The following is a 17345-nucleotide window of genomic DNA, read 5'->3' as shown; positions in this document are numbered from 1 at the left end:
TGAATACATCCAGTAAGGTAGGTACATTAGTGACAGGGCCGCGACAGCGAGGGAAAGTACCCCCACTAAAAAGTATCCGTTTGGAACGGCTTCTTTCCCGGACCCCTGTCCTTCATCGCATGCTTGTTGAACCTCACACACACCACACTCGCGACTCACCACTCACACACCTTGGACCTCTCTCGTCCTCCTCACTTTCCTTCGCGCCCAAGCTCTCCAGCAGACCAGCAGACCTCCCATCCTCGTCGCACTTGCCTGCGCTCTCTCATCAAGCTCAGACGACCACTCTGACTGGCCCTTTGCGACCCCTTCTCCCTCTCTCGAGTCTCTCCCCCATCGCTTTACATACGGTCTGATCGTACGGTACTTCGTACCCGCCATACGGTCTACGTACCTCACAGTCTTACACCGTATCCCATTCCCACCGTTCTTGTCCAAGCCATCTACCGCTCATCAACCTCCCACGCCAGTGCCGCCGTCTACCTAGACTGACACTGACTGACACACTTCCACTCATCGGTCGTTCTCTGTCTGTCTGCCCAGCTACCCACGCCTCCCTCCTTCCTTCCTGAAAGTACCTACACGCACACTCCAAGGTACCTCACCTCTATCCTACCCGGGGGTAGCCACTCACGACGGGCCCACGCCTCTTTTTTCCTCCTTCGCAAGGAACTGACTGGACCGTGTGAGCCTCCATCAACCGGGCCTCCTGGCAAGGGCAAAGCCTCTTCTCGTCACCCTCTCGCAAATAAGTACCCCCAGCAACCCGCTCTACCTCACTTTTTCTTCTCTCCCTTTCCCGTCTATCCTCTGCCACCATTTACAGGTCTTCTTTTTTTCTTGCCATTATTCCCCAGAAGAGGTTCTATTCTTGAACTCTTTTATACCCAAGACCTTACACCACCCCCTCGACACGACCAATACAGTACTTTTAGTAGTGCTTTTCTAAAAGACCTTTTCATTGTGATACCCAAGTCTACCGCCTGACTTTTTGATACCCAATTCCCCTTTCCAACACCACACATCATACACAATGGCCGAAGAACAGAAGCCCGTCGAGGTCCCCAAGGAGACTGTCCCTGCCACCACCACGGCCGAGGCCCCTGCCGCCGAGACAAAGCCCGTCGAGACCACGGAGACTCCCGCCGCCGCCCCTGTCGCCGCCGAGACTGCCACCGAGACCCCGGCTACCACCACCGCCACCGAGACACCTGCTGAGGCCGCTGCCACTGAGGCTGCTGCCCCCGTTGAGGAGGCCAAGAAGGAGGTTGTCCCCGTCGAGGAGGGCACCCTCGAGCACAAGGGCATTAACTTCCCCAAGTAAGTACAGCGCGCTTCAAGATCATTGTGTCGCATGGGCTAACGGCTATTCCCCAGGAACTTCATCTACTCCAAGGAGTTCTTCTGGTTCGGATCCGACGCTGTCGAGTCCAAGAACCTCTCCTCTTACCTGAAGAGCGAGAAGTCTACCGAGACTGCCCACCACAACGCCGCCTGGGCTTCCCACACCGGCAAGGGTCTCCTCTTCTTCGGTGACAAGACCGCTCCCCAGGGTGTCATCAACTTGGTATGTTTCACACTATGACTTACACCAATAATATCATGCTAACGACTATTCTCTAGGCCGATGCCTCTGAGCCTGCTGCCGATGGCGCTAACAAGTTCCATTTCACCGCCAAGGGCCACAAGCACACCTTCAAGGCTGCCAACGCCGAGGACCGCGACAACTGGATCTCCCAGCTGAAGCTCAAGGTCGCCGAGGCCAAGGAGCTCGCTTCCACCGTTACCGAGACTGAGGCCTACAAGACTGCACTGGAGGCTTTCAAGCCCGCCAAGAAGGAGGAGAAGAAGGAGGAGAAGGCTGTCGAGGCCCCCGCTACTGAGGCCGTCACCGCCACCGAGACCCCTGCTGCTGAGACCGCCGCTGTCCCCGCCACTGAGGAGGCCGTTGCTGAGACCCCCAAGGAGGAGGAGGTCAAGAAGGAGGAGCCTAAGCGTCGCTCTGCCAGCCGCAAGCGTGCCTCCATCTTCGGCAGCCTGCTCGGCAAGAAGGAGGAGTCTAAGAAGGAGGAGAAGGAGGAGACTCCTGTTGTCCCCGCTGTCGCCGAGACTCCCAAGGAGGAGACCCCCGCTGTCCCTGCTGCCACCGAGACCCCCGTCGCTGAGGTCCCCGCTGTCGAGGCCCCCGTCACCCCCGCTGCTGAGACTCCTGTCGCCGCTGCCACTGAGACCGCTGCTGAGGACAAGCCCGTCGAGGCCGCCAAGGAGGAGAAGAAGCCCCTTCCCACCAAGCGCAACAGCATCTTCGGTGTCTTCGGCAAGAAGGAGAAAAAGGCTGCCGCCGCTGTTGAGGCTGAGACTCCCGCCCCGGCCAAGGAGACCGAGGTCACTCCCGCTGCTGAGTCTGCCCCCGTCATTCCTCCCGTTGAGGCCACCACTCCCCTCGCTGTCGACGTTGCCAACCCTGGCACCGTTCCCGTCGAGAACAAGGAGGTCACCCCCGCCACCAACGGCGAGCCCCGCCCTGACCTCAAGGAGAAGCGCAAGTCTTCCCTTCCCTTCGGCTTCGGCAAGCGTGACAAGTCCCCTGCCAAGTCCCCTGCCCACTCCGACAACGAGGAGGCTGAGAAGCAGGAGAAGACCAGTGCCTTCTCCAAGCTCCGTGCTACCATCAAGGGCCGTGGCAAGACTGAGAAGCCTGCCGACAAGCTCGAGAAGACTGAGGAGAAGCCCGAGGAGACCCCCGCTGTCGCCACCGAGACTCCTGCTGCCGAGACCTCCAAGGCCACTGAGGAGCCCGAGAACAAGCCCGAGAACGTCGCTTCTTCCACTCCCGCCCCCGTCACCGCCGCCGCATAGAATGCGAGATGGGGTTCGCTGTCTCTTCGTCGCAAGAGCCAGCGTCGGTCGTCATGATCAACTGAACGAAGCAAAAAACGTATAACAAAACGCCACAAAAAAAAGTGCAATAGCATCGGATCGAGATTCGGAGGAAGAGCAACATCACGTGACAACTCATTTCACTGGGATGGGTTTGTCTGGAATCGGACCTGCATTTCAAGATACCCCGTCAAGACTGGTTCTACCTGATACCCTTTCCTATTTCCCTCTTTACACAGCACACGCATCGGAAGGCGAAAATTGGCGGGAGGTGATTCCGTTCCACTTTCAGTCGTTTCGAAGTCATTTCTGCTCCTTGTTTTCTTGTTTTGATTTTGTTTTCCACAAGTATCCTGCTTTGATGCTTTGATACCCAGTTATACCCGTCGCTCCAGACAAGAACACGAGAAGAAAATACCCACGACAAAAAATTCGAAGCGCCTTGGTCCGACAAGATGGACGGACCTCTTGTGTGTGTTGGTTCATATCGGGCTAGGGTCAGGAATCGTCAGATTTGAGTTTGGAGATGCTGTTGGTGGAAAAAGACTGCATGGAACCGTCTGTGCTGGCCACTAGGGCCGGTGTCAGCTTGTTCGCATTCACTTAATACTTAATAGAAGCTCGTTGCGTGTTGTCTAGAATCGTGTGTGCGTTCCCCCTTGATCTCTTGCGCCATGTGACACTTGTGACATGTGAGTCAAATTCCTGTGGCTCGGTCTTGTTCGCTCTGCCGTGTACACGTAAGTCATGTCAGTCAGGCCCGTCCGCGTCCTCGACGTTTTGACGTATAAGTCTAGTTTCGATAACGGTCAGTCAGTCGTTGTGTCTAAGCATGACAGGTCCAAGCTCACTTACTTCAACTCCGTACCCCATCCTTTTTCACCACGCGAGCTCCGTCCGGATCGAGAGACTGTCGACTTCGTGTTCCAGAAGGGGTCAGTCAACAAGCGTGAAACGGATGCAACGCTACGCGATTTCATGGCCGACTCGTCGTCCATGTACCCCAGGTTTCTGATTTGCGTCAGATGAAGCTGAAATGGTAAGGCAGATTGTCAGATTGAGATTGAGATTGAATCGAGAGGTGCCTTGCGTTTGTCTGTCGCTTGGCATCACATGTGGGCTGGGTTGCATCCGCTCTCGAAGACCGCAGGAGTCAGGACGCAGACCCAGGCAAGGAAGGGGTGAGATGCGATCGGGTGCAGAGGAGGAGGAAGAACTTCATGTCAGTGCGGAAAGTGACGGCGAAGGCGAAGTGTGTGCCTCTCTTCGTCTTCGTCTGGCCTCGTGTTCGAAGCACGAACATAGGTCTCCTCCTTTGAGGTGGAGGCGAACGGACGGACGGACGGATGGATCTCTTTCGCAGTAGCCGCATGTGCCTCAGGTTCGTCTCGCCTCTTCCGTGTGTGCGCGTGTGTTTGGGTGAGGTCTGTATGTCACTTTGGCCGCTCTTCGTATATGCGAAAGGAGGGGTACCGGGGCTGTCGTTTTGGAAGGTGATGTTCGTGTGAGGGTGGATGTGTAAGGTCACGGGTGGAGTACGTGTTTGACTGATGCGCACCCAGCGTTGCGACAGGGAAAAGGCGTAGGGCCATCAGTACTTTATGGGCTTGGACGATTTAAGCTTCTTCGGTACGGCGTTCTAGTTCTCAGGATCTTGCAATGTTCCGTGTGAGAGGTCTTGGAGATTTGTACCTGGAGGTGGCTGAGTTGAGGGTCCATGGCGTCGTGTCCATTCATGAGATTGAGGTCCTAGAACTGCTTCCTCTCGTGTATGAGGACAGCCCCTTGGAGTCGAGACGAGATATTTTGGGGGAGCGCGGAAGAGCTTTGATATCGGGCTGGCTATTGACGAGCTCGGAGACCTGATAGGGCGGATGAACGGTGGGCTTGGTTGCCGCTCCATGGTCATCGTGTGTGTCTTGCGAGTTCTCACAGAAGAGAGAAAGCGCTATGATCAAGTTCATCTCGATATTTGTCTTTCCGAGACGGGTTTACGTAACTGTTCTAACTTGAGCCATTTGCTATGACCAGAGCCCAGGAGACCGTTTTTGGGGGTTCTAAAACGGTACGGTATGTACGGTAATGAGCATGGTCCAAAGTAAAGATGTTATCAAAGCTTCCTAAACAGAAGAACGAGTTGTTATTCCCCTGTCTGCCTAGTCTGTCTGTCTCTTGGGATGATGTTGGACAGGCTCAAATGCCTTGACCAATCGAAGTCAGTCTAAAGAATTCTCTTTCGAAATCTGTGAATGATCTCGTGGATCGTGAGATAATGACTTGCATACTTAGATTAAGGAAATGTTACGACGGGCCGGGATGCCGAGGGTTGAAGTTGGATGTAAAGTCGGCGCGAATCTCTGTTATCCACATTGCTAGGGCGGGTCGATATCCGCACATGCAGGTCTAGACTCTATTCAAGACTTGATAGTGGTGGAGAAGGAGCTGTGGGCTTTTTTGCTTTCCCACTTTATCTTGAACCTTTAATCCTGCTTGTGGGTGTGGATAATGCGAGTAAGTGTTTTTCTGTGGTGGAGAAGGTGATGATGTATTCAGAGGAGACAACGGAAGCAGGTCCGATTTTGAGGTGTTTGAGAGATCTTGAGAATGGAAGCATCAAGATCATGGTCGATACGCAGTGTGAGCAAAGTGACAGCAAGTATCCGTAACGTTAGGAAAGGAATAGCAATATTCTGCTCTCGTCATGGGAGCTCGGAAGCGCGCACTCGCCTTAGGCCATGCTGTGAGGCCGATGATTAGGTGTAAAGGGGAAGCAACGCCGCAGAAATTGCAGCAAATGGCAACAAGGTAGAGGCATGCTGGAACCTTCGATGCTTTAGCGAAGCTAAGCATGGTCAGGAACCAGGGCTGTCGACCATTCTGGCTCACCACTTTCCCCTCAGCCAACGACAGGAGCGAACAATTTTAGAATTGTATCTAAACACCTAAGAACTTCGCAAGGGATGTTGGGATTTCCTCTAGAACCACCGATGTATTTTCTACGTGTGTTCGGTGAGGAAGGCGCTTATTGCTTCACTCCAGTTTCAACTTCCTTTGGACGTACCTGTCCGTCTGTAAGTGAGATCTTGGCCCTCTCCTAAGCTGGAGGAGAGCACCTCAAGTTGATCCTCTGATTATTTGCCTCAGCATGGAAAACGTGTCACGTGCCTGCTGATGCTCATAGCCTACCCATAGGTCTGATCTCCCACATCTAAGGCAAGTCATTAGTGCTGCATGAGACGGTGCTGATGTAGTCCTGGTCAAGGGCAGCCGGAATTCTCGATCTTGAAGATATAAGACAATACCAGGTAATGGCGAGCGACTAGAGACCTTCGCCTCGTTCAGCACTGGCCGTAGCCTGTCTCTAAGCTTGTACGAATACGTCGAAGGTGGCGAAGAGGCTGGCCGTAGGCTACTTTCACTTGGGCACATGAATACAAAGAGCAACAGGAAATAAGCACCGCAGAAGGACTCATGCACAATGCTGGATAGACCGATCTAGTGAATACTGCAGAAGAAACGACGCCGCAAAGGTGATTACTGCTATAGGGACATTTGTGACCGTTTGAGACAACTTAAATACTAAATCCTTTGTATTAATCTGGGGAAAAAACATGATGTTCAAGATGAGACGAAATTCCTATAAGTTACGGTTCAACATGAGCCCATGAAGAAAAGCTTGACCAGATACAATAGAAACCTTCACTTTTATGAGAAGAACATTGCGAATTCAGATGCTATGAGGCTGTTATAAGGGACTCTTGGCTCGAATATATACGTAAGGCAATCTTAGAGCTGTAGCTCTGAGGGATAAAGCTAAAAGAGGCAATGAATGGACTTTGACGGTACTTGTGTCCTGGGGCTCTCGAACGATCAAGAAGCAAGTGCGTACATACGAAATTACTGGAAAAGCGGGAAGTCAGATGGTCTATCATATCAAGCGCTTCCTTATGTCCAATCCTTAGTCTTCGCTTCATTTGAAGTTAGATAAATCCTCGGAGGGCGGCATGCATGTTTCTGAAGCACTCGACGCAGTATAAATGATTGGAAGAGGATAACTTGAATTCTGCGCTCTCGTCAATCGGGTTTGGAGCCCCTGGCTTCGAGGGAGTCCCTTGGACAATCGAGAGCGCTCGTAGTCGTCTTCAAATGAGTTTACTGGCCAAGACAGGCAGGATTCTCTTAACAGGCATTTACTTGGTCAAGGAGCTCAACTCGTTGAAGAACCTCAGAACTTGAGTGACAATCGATTTCAATGAAGAGCTGGTGGCTTATAAAAGTGCTTGTTGGTACTCAATTTATCCTCTTACCCCCCTGAACTTGGCTTTACTGCTCGAACCAGAAGCTGATTGGGATTGTATCTCTGTGGCTTTCGTAACAAGTAATATCCAGCAACACTCTTCTCTATTTGTGAGCCTTGAAGCCGCGATGGAACTTGAATGGTCATAGCTTCCGATCGATCCATGTTCCAGCGAAACAGCAGCAAAGCTAGAGCAGCCTTCATGGTCTCATGTCAAGCTGTATGATCTAGAGCCTACTAAAGACCACCATAAATGACAAGAGGATTCAAGGCACATAGAAGAGGCTATTAGATTCAAGAACATTGTCATCCACTCAATCTCATATCTCATTTGATATTGCATCTCAGGGTCTCGGCTCGATCACGTGGTGACAAATACCAAATGAAGGTTAACTCACTTTATTATGTTGAGATATTTCAAAGAAGTAAGAAAAGTTCGAGAGAGGCAACAAGAGCGACCAAGACATCTTAAAACAATAGCATACAGCGCTCTGTAGAATCACTGCTAAAGTGGTTCCAATGTACTCCTTCACGAACGGCTGACCACAGTCGCTGTTAAAGTAGGCGTCCATGAGGTGAAGCTGACCAACCCGAAAGTCGATGCTTCCGCACAGTGTAGAAACTGTGCGGGAACGGTCCGCATCCCCACTTTAAAATTTCCATGCCAGGCGCAACTGTAGGAAAGCCGGCGGACAAAGTTTGGGATCTCTTCCATTTGGAAACTGCAAAATCAACCATGGATATCCTCAAAGTGTTGTCGCGCTGCATAAAACAGCCTGCCAAGGGTGCCAAGAACGCGAACAAAGGAGCGGCCAACCTGCCATCCGCCGGCAACCGAACGAACCCCCAACTTTTCCACGACGAGGTGTCTTCAGCGCGGGGCAATAAGAGGAAGCGAGGCAAAGAAGAGGTCGAAGAGAAGGAAGAGGAACAACTGCCCGAGGTCGATTTCTTCGCGCCCCCCAAGTCCGAAACCCCCAAAGAATCCGAAAATGCCAAACAGCCCGCTGCGAAAGCCAAAAAGGCCGACAAGGCGTCTTCTGTAAAGGCGACTCTGCTCCCCGAGGACGAGTGCCGACAGATCCTTCGCTCCCACCGACTGAAGCTTACGCTCCTCTCCGAGCGCCACAAGAAGGCCTCCAAGGTCACCAAGAGCAAGAAGAAGAAGGTCGCTGTCGAGGTTGAGAAGGAGACGAACCAGCTGCACCCGCAGCCCTTAACCTCTTTCCGCGAGCTTCGGACGAACTACAACATTGCGCCGCTGCTGGCGGACAACCTCACGCATCAAGGATTCAAGGTGCCGACCGAGGTGCAGCTGGGCGCCTTGCCTCTGCTGCTGAAGCCAGAACTGGCACTGAAAGAAGTGCCGAATAATGAGGAGCTTGGAGATGTCTCAAAGGGTGTGGATTTCCTTGCCGTTGCGCCGACAGGCAGTGGAAAGACGATCAGCTTCCTGATCCCCGCGATCAACTCCATCATGCATAAGAGAGAGTCCAGCGAGGACAAGGATAAGCATGATCTGTCTGCGATCATCATTGCGCCGACAAGGGAGCTAGTTTTCCAGATTGTGAACGAGGGACGCAAGCTGGCCTTGAACTCTGGCATCAAGATCGCCGGCATGAAGAAGGGCATGCGCTTTGCAGTTGCGGAAGAAGATAAGGCCGAGAGCGAGGATGAGGACGAGGACAGCGAGACCGAGCAGGTCAAGTCAAAGTCTGTCGTAAAGGCTGACATCCTCGTCACAACACCCGCACTATTCTACAACTTCCTTACGGCGTCGTCAAAGAAGGATCGCAAAGTTCCGACTGTCACATCATTGATTCTTGACGAGGCGGATGTGTTGTTGGACCCCCTATTCCGCGAACAGACCATGGCGATCTGGTCTGCTTGTCCTAACCCGGAGCTGAGAACTACGTTCTGGTCTGCGACTTTCGGATCAAACATTGAGACTTTGGTGACTGAGGCACAGTTGGCGAGACCAGCATCCAAACCGTTGATTCGTTTGGTAGTCGGTCTGAAGGACACGGCCGTCCCCAACGTTACACACAAGTTGATCTACACCGCAACTGAGAAGGGAAAGCTATTGGGTCTCCGCCAGCTCCTTCATCCCACAGCAGGAGACGACTCGGGGCCACCTCTCCGGCCTCCGTTCCTGGTCTTCACCCAGACCATTGAGCGCGCCACGGCCCTGGAAGAGGAGCTCAAATACGACATCCCCCTCGCCGCCGGCGGTCCCACCAGAATCGCCGCCCTGCACAGCGGCCTCGCCGACAAGGCTCGCGCGAACATCATGCGCCGCTTCCGCGCCGGCGAGATCTGGATCCTCATCACGACGGACGTGCTCGCGCGCGGCGTGGACTTTGCTGGCGTCAACGGCGTCGTGAACTACGACGTGCCCGGCTCGAGCGCCGCGTACGTCCACCGCGCGGGACGAACCGGCCGCGCGGGCCGCGAGGGCGGCGTCGCCGTTACGTTTTACACGACGGACGATATCCCCTTTGTCAAGACGGTCGCCAACGTCATCGCCGCGAGCGAGAGGCAGGCGGGCAAGAAGGGCGAGGAGGCGAACGTGCAAAAGTGGCTGCTCGACGCGCTGCCGAACGTGAGCAAGGAGGACAAGAAGAAGATTCGGGAAAAGGGCGTCGAGGCGAGGCGGAGCCACGGGGCGGCCATGATTTCGTCAAAGAGTAAGTGGGAGAGGCGCAAGGATGCGAATAGGGAGGGGGCCACGGCCGCGAATAAGATTCGGATTAAGAATGCAAGGAGGGTGGGTGATGACGAGGCTGGCGCCGAATGGGGCGGTATCGATGATTGAGGGAGGAGGTTTCCGTCTTCAAGAAGGCGTTGAAAATAAAAGCATTTTTTCTTCTTGCATTTGGATAGCGAGTGGTTCGTGCTGCTGTGTATTGCCGTTGATGTGGACTGGCAGCTGGATGGCTCTATGTAGGCCCTCTCATCTCAGAATGATCCCAGCCGCTTGACGTGGAACAAATCTGAATCGAGGCGTGGGGCCGCGAAAGTGTCGTTTGAAGGCAAGCTAGGAGGTCATCAGTTGAAGACCTTGCGGTCCGTTTTCAGGTGAACGTGAGAAATGCGTCAGGTCGTTCTTTTGCTATCCCGTGAATATACACACACTTCCGAAAAGGGGTTGGTTTGCTTGGGAGAGTACGTGGAGTGACGAGGAAACAAACACTTCTCGTCGATTGGACGGAATGCATAAGAATTTGACACAGACTCTTTCTGCTTTTGATGGAATTGACCTGATTAGCCCAGAGTCTTGTAATCTCGAAGTCAAGAGTTGGGTTTTCCTTCTTACTCTCGAATGTATGACTTCATCCGATGGGTGGTATATCAACATTAAAATGGAAATTAAATAGACAATGAAATAATAGAGTTAAAGCCACGCCGGCGCCTCCTGAGACTGTAGAGAATGTAGAAGAAGCGATGTTCTTCACATCCACCATCATCCATCATCCAAACATTTAAAAGCTTCCCGTCTTTCCACATAATGTTCTCCTTCCCCCCTCCACCAACGCACCATCCGGCTTTAACCATACTGCTGCCTCAACGGCAACTTCCTATCAAGCGTATGGAAAGCCTGCGTCCTGGGCGTGTACGGCACGACCCCGACCCGCGGACTCGCCGGCCCGCCCTTGGCATGCCAATCCCTCATCTCCCACTCCCTCCCCTCCTTCGCATAATCCACCGGCGAGCTGCCGTCGCTGCTTCCCCTGCCATCATCGTCCTCGTCGCCGTCGACTTTGTCGCCCGCGTTCGGCCACAGCACGTACAGCGCGATGCCCAAGTTGGCGAGGTAGAGCGCGAGCATGTAGACCGTGACGGCAAAGGTGCCCTTTGCGAGCTGGCAGCTCTTGTAGGCGCTAAAGGGGCGGGCGTAGTCGCACGACTTGGCGACGTACCAGGCGATCGAGGACGGGTAGCGCGGGTCGGCGTGGTCGGGTCCCATTTGGCCGTAGACGGAGACGGTGTAGAGGGCGACCATGGCGACGTTGATGCCGGCGGCGAGGAGGGGGAACCAGAACTTCATGATGAAGGCGACGAGTTTGGTGAGGAGGAGGAAGAGGGTGATGACCGAGATGGCGACGTTGAAGTCTGTGAGTCTGTGATTCCAAAAGTTTTAGTTGTAGTGGTCTTTTGATAGAAGAGGCAACAGAGTAATGGGGAGGACTCACGTTCGTGTCCATACGAAGGGGACCTTGGGGTACGGCTCATAGTTCGCGTAGGCGTAGAGAATCATCTTTGGGTTCGAGTTGAAGCCGTAGGCGTGCCCGACCTCCCAGAGCTTGGTCCGGTAGAGGTCCGGCTGCGCGATGCCGAAGAGAACGAGGAGCGGGACGAGGCCGGCCAGCTCCAGCGGCATGAGCGTCCACATCCATTTCCGCAGCAGCCATTTCCTGTGCAAGATCTTGTACGTCATCTTTCCTTCCTCTCCTTCTGCTCTCCTCCGTTTCTTATCGTGTATGCGTGTTTGATGAGAGGTGTGTCAATGCCCGTGTCGCCTGAGGGGGGGGTTTTGTCCTCTTAATGAAGTCGTTGGGTTGTAACTCTCTCCCCTCTCTGTGCCTCTCTGTGCCAAGACTTTTGGGGGTTTAAAGTGAGTTCCTTGTATTCCTAGGCGCGGTTGTTCGCCAAAGCAAACAATGGGGTTTCACATTGGCCAAGTACCCAGCACTCGAACGCAATGAGAAGAAGCTCGCGATCAGACTTGCGGGATTCGAGCTTTGCTGTCGTCTTCGTCGCTTCGACAAGAGGTCGAATCTTCAATAAGAGTGAAGAGTGAGAAAAGGGGACCAAGAGTAAAGAATGAGCCTCTCAATGGGTCGGATGGGGGCAGGGTGACAGTTTAAGGGCCATATCTCCCTCCCTTCTGCAGGTCAAACCATTCGCCGCCGCCCATTTGCTCCATTCATTCATCGCCATTCACCTATCCAAAGAGGGGGCCAGGCGGGCGGGTGGCCGGGTAAGCTCAGGGCAATGGGGGTTGAAAGGGCCGCTGAGCTGCATGTGCCGTGGTTGACCGACGGTGCGCCGTCACAACGGGGAGGTCCAATGAGGAGCGGAGGTGATGAGGGATGCTAAGCGCCGAGTTCGAGAGGGGCCGTTCAATTGGTCGGCCCCCGTGCGGATGAGCCAATGGGGGCGGCAAGATGCGACGTTGCGCACAATACCCGCCTCGATGAGAGCAGGGGGGAGGGGGGCTTCGGGGGCCACTGCTGTTGCAGTATTGAATGCCAATAGGATTGGCCGGTGAATGGGAGGTTGGTTGGCCATGTTGGATTGCACATAATTACTGCAGTACGGACTACGGAGTAGGTGGGTGAGCAAGGTGAGATCAGCTTGTTCGTGCCATGCTGGTGCGATGCAACAGCAGATGCAGCAGGATACCAGCAAGAAAAGTCAGCAAACTTGTCCTTCTTTCTGCAGAAGACACACGACGATGGATGCTTCATATCCCGGAGGTTGAAACCAACAACGTGATTGTGATGATGCTGGAACCGCGCATGGGGTCCATGATGATAAGCGCCCGTTGGGCACATCTTCCCACGATACCCGGATCCGAGAAGCCGGCACCGTACTGGCACGTTGAGGAGTGCCTTGATACCCCAGCTCAGGTAAGGATCGACTGACGACCAAATACCTTAGGAGGCAATCGGCTGGATTAACCATCAACCCGAGCAGGCCGCATTCTGATGACCATCCACAATGTATGCCTGCCAGCAAGTGTGGCGAAACACCAAGCAGGCAGTATGCACTACATACTACATGCATTCGCTTGTTCAGCCGGTGTGCTGGTCGACCGAAAATAAGCCTCTATTCTGGCTCTGGTGGTGATCGGAGGAGTGTAAGACAAGGCTGGAGTGCAGTCGTACAAGTGGGTGCATCCCACGCTTGCGGGCTTTTTTGAGCTTATGTGAGCGACCATCTGATCTGCCGGCAGTGAAAGGATGCGGTTGCCAAAGAGATATTAATAGAGGGGCAGAGAGGGATGGGAAAGTACCACGAGAACCAAAATGCGATTTCGGGGCCGCCAGGTTCTTCAATCCTTAGTCTTGGCCGCGAACGTGTATTGCCACTGTCTATCAACATCGATCGTGTCGTTTGACTTAAACCCGAGTCTCTAGTAGAGTTTGAGCTGTCAAACTAGACTTGACAAGCGTGCACGCAGATCAGTCGGACGAACCATGCGACCCGCTCAACTATGCTCGCCAACAGCCACAAATGCCAGGTCTTTGCAACGTGAACTGCGGCGATCCGTATATCTGGCTGCCTGGCAACAAAGTCGGACCGCTGAAAGACAAGTATTGTGTCCATCAACGAATAGCTGCGTCACTGATAGGTAGATGATCGGATTATCCGTGAAACTAAACTCGGCCGGAGCCGATGGCGCCTTGTCGCTGGATCGGAAATGAGAATCCCATGCGTACAGAGAGAGGTTTGAAACGAGACAATGTTCCTCGCGATGGACCAGAGCACATCTCCTTCTCTTGATGCGAGGAATGCTGCATATTTCACATCGGGATTGTGATCCCCGCAACTCCGACTGGCATTGAAAGGTAATTGAGACCGGGAGACCATTTCTCCTTGCGTCATGACCAACGGAACCAAACCGTTCGATGATACAAATGATCAGGTATTTGCAACCCGCGACTATCAAATACGGTGTCGAAAATGACTGGCCTGCTGAGGTTGCACAAAGTTCCGCTGGATTCGTGGCATGCGTTGTTGAGGATCGGGAGACAACGATAAGTCCGATGTTCGACTATTTTTGAACAACGCAAATCCAAAGACTAGACATGAACCTCGCTGTCTAGTAGTTTTGCGAGTGACTTAGGGATGTGAGCGATTGGTTGGTCATTGAGCGAGTATCGCGGACCGTATAACGGGATAAATCGTCCGGAGGGTTTATAAGCATTCCTTCCTGGCGGAACATCCAATGGGAGGGCCGACCGAGAGCAGTAACATTTTACGTGGCAGGGATACAGGTCGGGAATAAGGCGTATGAGATGGATGGAGGAAAGACACCCTCTGTCACCATACATCTTGACCGAGACAAGGTCGCGAGAGCTATTGAACGGGAAGGGGTCCCGCGCAGGTTCGAAAGCATAGGTAGTGCATTCTCCCTGGCTGGGAATGTAGTCTTGTATCCCTTCACCGACAGTCGCGACTCGGGGCGGTGCCCGGATCCGAGGTGAGACTTGGAGAGTCTGAAATCCAACGTTGCCTCGTACGGGGAACAATGTGCGACAGTATCACGGTCCACGGCCTCACGGTTTTTGATCTTCTTGGCGCCAAGGAGATAGCAAAGCCCTTGAACCACCCTGCAAGGCGATCAACACTATGGGTTCAGTGGTTCAGTCGCGAGTATGTAAGCCACATCTCTGCTTGTCTGGTTCGAGAAAGTATTTCGCGATGACGGAATGCGAAGCCAAGTGCCGGGACAGTTGCTGAATGTATAGCCCAGCCAGCCTAGTCTTCCGCACGGAGCCCGGAACAGACAACAGTAGGCCGGCGTCATCGTATGATGACTGCTTTGGGGTGACAGCGGCGTCACTGCTATGGACGCAGGAGATGCACTAGGCGCGAGGTATCTGCATGAGGAGAATACGGATAGAGGCGCTACTATCTCGTCCTTTTTCTCCCGAATCGCTTGAGGACGAGGAAGGTGTCTTGGTCGAAGGCAGTTGGCGCATAGATTGATACAGTATTCCAGGCTGTGTTCTTTTGCTTGTTCTTTTGCCAGGTGGTGCCTCGTCTCTGGGGTAGGGATATCAAAATTCGAAAGTAACGCCCGGATGCGAACAGCAACTGAGACAGATTGAAAGACCCATGTCGCAAAGCTGCTAAACGTTGATCTGCGGGCTGGCGTTGGAGAGGGCAATAGGTTGGTACCTATTCGAAGGTAGGCATCCGTAGTTGGATGTTGACATGTCAAAATGTGAGATTCGCACTTTTGGGATGTTGCGGCGGTCAGGCTGGGGGTCACGGAGCCGCAGCATTCAAAAAGGAAATGAAGACTTAACGAGTGGAGGAGCCTGCTTCTGCATCTACGTCTGCAAGCCAACGACGTGGAAGTTGACACTCGTGAGTGAGCTGTGACTGCTTCCTGACAAGAGACTGACAGAACTGACAGGAGCTTCCTTCCGGATTGGGGCCAATGAGAATGGCAGGTGACGATCATCGATCGGCGAGCTTGGAGTGGGGGCGACCACGGTCTGGACCGCGCCAGTTCGAGACCGACAGGTGAGAGCGGATGACCAGGGCTCTTTCCCTTCTGGTACGGATCCATTACATGGTCAGGTACCCAAGTACTAAGCGGAACCCTGCCCTGCCCTGGGACGTGTGGAGTGGAGCTCCCTCTCGGATCCATTGATCCATTGATCCAATCCCAATGCTTGGCTCGTTGTTGGCTCTTTCCCATCCAGACATTTCGAAGCCATCCGTCGGGTTCGCTTTGCTGCATCTACGCCGTTGCTGACGACGGCGCAACCTTTCGGCTAGGCTTGTGGAATGTTCAAAACCCTCTTCTTTGATTGAATGCGAGAGACATCCTACCTTGAGCACACACACGATTTATCTTGGGCATGCACCAGATTGACTCGGACTGACGTATGCCCTCTGCCAAGTGCCGGGCGTCACGGAAAGTTCGGCGGGTACCTGGCTTGCCGCTTGAGAAGCTATCTTGATTCAAGCGCTAGTCGCCGTCTTCAGCTTTCATTCTTTCTCGTCATCCAGTAATGGATGGGTAATGACAGGGAATAACGGCATAGCATGGCAGTTGCGCGGGATATGCAGGCAGCCCGCAGAACTACGGGGCGAAGCGAGAAGCCGCGAGGACAGAAGCGGACGGATCTTTGGGTCTGTTTGCTCTTGAAATGTGCGCCGTGTTGGTTTCTTTCTTGTCATCGCTTCCTGTTTCGTTTCCAGATGACTCAAGAGAAGCTGCGCCTGTCTGCTAGGATGCATTCCTATGAGGTGGAGTGGGTGAAAAGAGCGAGATACGCGAGCCGTTGCCCGGCCTTGTGGAGAGATGAAGAAGATCATTTGGCCGGCGCAAGTTGTCTCCAAGTTGCATTGGCAACATGTTTACTGTGTATGCCGAGCCATTAGAGATCTGCACAAGATATTAACATCTTGTGTATCTGTAAAGGTGTTGTAAATCTCCAATTCTCCATACGCGGAATGACCAACTGAGGTGGGCCAAGCTTGGGCCTTTTGGTGGACAACGAAACCTTACCTAACTGCGTAGGCTTTATTAGGGCCGTGGAGATACGAAGACAGCAAATTACTCACGATTTGACTTGTACCTGTCTTGGAAGATAATCGGACACTGCCGGTGATACCTAGTTGTGAAGTTCCAATGGTAAGAAAAGGTCACCGAGTTACGGCTGGGTTGGCGATTGGCATGAGGTAAAGCAGATGAAGTTGGCTAGGTCGTCTGATGCCTGGTGTGGAACTGGGAGTGTCCATGTCTGGAAGTAGCAAAGCCAAGGTTGGAGTGGGAGCAATGTCTTGGCCAAGGCGCAGAACCCAAGAAGTCCAGAGATTCTAGACCGGGTCCAAAATACCACGCTGCCGTCCAGTCCATCCACAATGCCACCACCACCACCACCCCCAGGCCCCAGCTGTGCGGCGTGCCTGCAGTGCGGTCCACGGGCTACCTATGGAGTGCGGATACCAGCCGACAGCTCCGCCCCCAGTCCTAGTCTCCGCCAGAGCCTTCATCCCATCCGCCCTTTCTTTTTGATTCCTCACACCCATTTTAGGTTGTTCCTCACATGTGCAGAGAGAGGGCTGCCTGTGTGAGCGCAACGGGCGAGCTTGTATATACACCGGCACACAGCTTGTGTCTTGTCATCGCTGGGTGGCCCGCTAGTCCATTGGGATCGAGGAGCCTTCATTCTTCACGTCAACTGATGCTTCCGTCAGTGCTGTTGACGACTGGGCTACCTTACTCACTTAGTCAGGAAAGAAGACAAGATGAGATGCATAGATGGACATGGAGTATGCGTGTGTGTGCATATATGTATTTGCCAGTGTCAAGAGCGATGGAAGGAAGTGAGTGGAAAGGTAAAGTAGTGAGACGAAGCAAATGGCATTATCGGATACATCAATTCTGGTGGCTTGTGGTAGTAATGTAGCTAAGGTA

General features: G+C 53.3%; 6 protein-coding genes across 6 annotated transcripts; 2 read left to right on the top strand and 4 right to left on the bottom strand.

The window, feature by feature from the left end:
* Positions 1–1033: 1033 nt before the first annotated feature.
* On the top strand, positions 1034–2859 carry CLUP02_13532 (immunogenic protein; the record flags this gene model as incomplete). Its single annotated transcript, XM_049292470.1, has 3 exons — positions 1034–1320; positions 1378–1567; positions 1624–2859. 3 exons carry the CDS (start codon positions 1034–1036, stop codon positions 2857–2859), a joined length of 1713 nt encoding a protein of 570 aa, XP_049149616.1.
* Positions 2860–3111: 252 nt separating this feature from the next.
* CLUP02_13531 (uncharacterized protein) lies at positions 3112–7749 on the bottom strand (the record flags this gene model as incomplete). The annotated part of the gene is made up of 19 exons (XM_049292469.1): positions 3112–3165; positions 3227–3347; positions 3428–3452; positions 3564–3607; positions 3736–3797; positions 3883–3982; positions 4047–4427; positions 4514–4582; positions 4660–4828; positions 4890–5051; positions 5186–5237; positions 5302–5477; positions 5604–5768; positions 5823–5876; positions 5942–6007; positions 6042–6375; positions 7075–7111; positions 7188–7375; positions 7663–7749. 19 exons carry the CDS (start codon positions 7747–7749, stop codon positions 3112–3114), a joined length of 2346 nt encoding a protein of 781 aa, XP_049149615.1.
* A 164-nt stretch (positions 7750–7913) lies between these two features.
* On the top strand, positions 7914–9992 carry CLUP02_13530 (DEAD/DEAH box helicase; the record flags this gene model as incomplete). The annotated part of the gene is made up of 1 exon (XM_049292468.1): positions 7914–9992. One exon carries the CDS (start codon positions 7914–7916, stop codon positions 9990–9992), a length of 2079 nt encoding a protein of 692 aa, XP_049149614.1.
* Positions 9993–10135: 143 nt separating this feature from the next.
* On the bottom strand, positions 10136–11615 carry CLUP02_13529 (uncharacterized protein; the record flags this gene model as incomplete). Its single annotated transcript, XM_049292467.1, has 5 exons — positions 10136–10214; positions 10313–10507; positions 10582–10626; positions 10735–11298; positions 11371–11615. The coding sequence occupies 5 exons, from the start codon at positions 11613–11615 to the stop codon at positions 10136–10138; spliced, it is 1128 nt and encodes a 375-aa protein (XP_049149613.1).
* Positions 11616–11719: 104 nt separating this feature from the next.
* CLUP02_13528 (uncharacterized protein) lies at positions 11720–13121 on the bottom strand (the record flags this gene model as incomplete). Its single annotated transcript, XM_049292466.1, has 8 exons — positions 11720–11809; positions 11864–11937; positions 12123–12196; positions 12234–12411; positions 12498–12616; positions 12670–12773; positions 12827–12885; positions 12959–13121. The coding sequence occupies 8 exons, from the start codon at positions 13119–13121 to the stop codon at positions 11720–11722; spliced, it is 861 nt and encodes a 286-aa protein (XP_049149612.1).
* Positions 13122–13235: 114 nt separating this feature from the next.
* Positions 13236–17187, bottom strand: CLUP02_13527 (uncharacterized protein; the record flags this gene model as incomplete). Its single annotated transcript, XM_049292465.1, has 18 exons — positions 13236–13316; positions 13361–13486; positions 13530–13900; positions 14180–14506; positions 14574–14752; positions 14820–14929; positions 15000–15171; positions 15248–15470; positions 15537–15693; positions 15765–15890; positions 15950–16164; positions 16199–16215; positions 16287–16386; positions 16490–16539; positions 16575–16652; positions 16727–16834; positions 16975–17091; positions 17156–17187. 18 exons carry the CDS (start codon positions 17185–17187, stop codon positions 13236–13238), a joined length of 2589 nt encoding a protein of 862 aa, XP_049149611.1.
* Positions 17188–17345: the final 158 nt, after the last annotated feature.

Source organism: Colletotrichum lupini, chromosome 7 (assembly GCF_023278565.1).
Source record: "Colletotrichum lupini chromosome 7, complete sequence".
In the NCBI taxonomy this organism is placed as follows: Eukaryota; Fungi; Ascomycota; class Sordariomycetes; order Glomerellales; family Glomerellaceae; genus Colletotrichum; species Colletotrichum lupini.
Note: the sequence above shows the minus strand (reverse complement) of the source record. Positions and strands in the feature narration are given on the sequence as shown.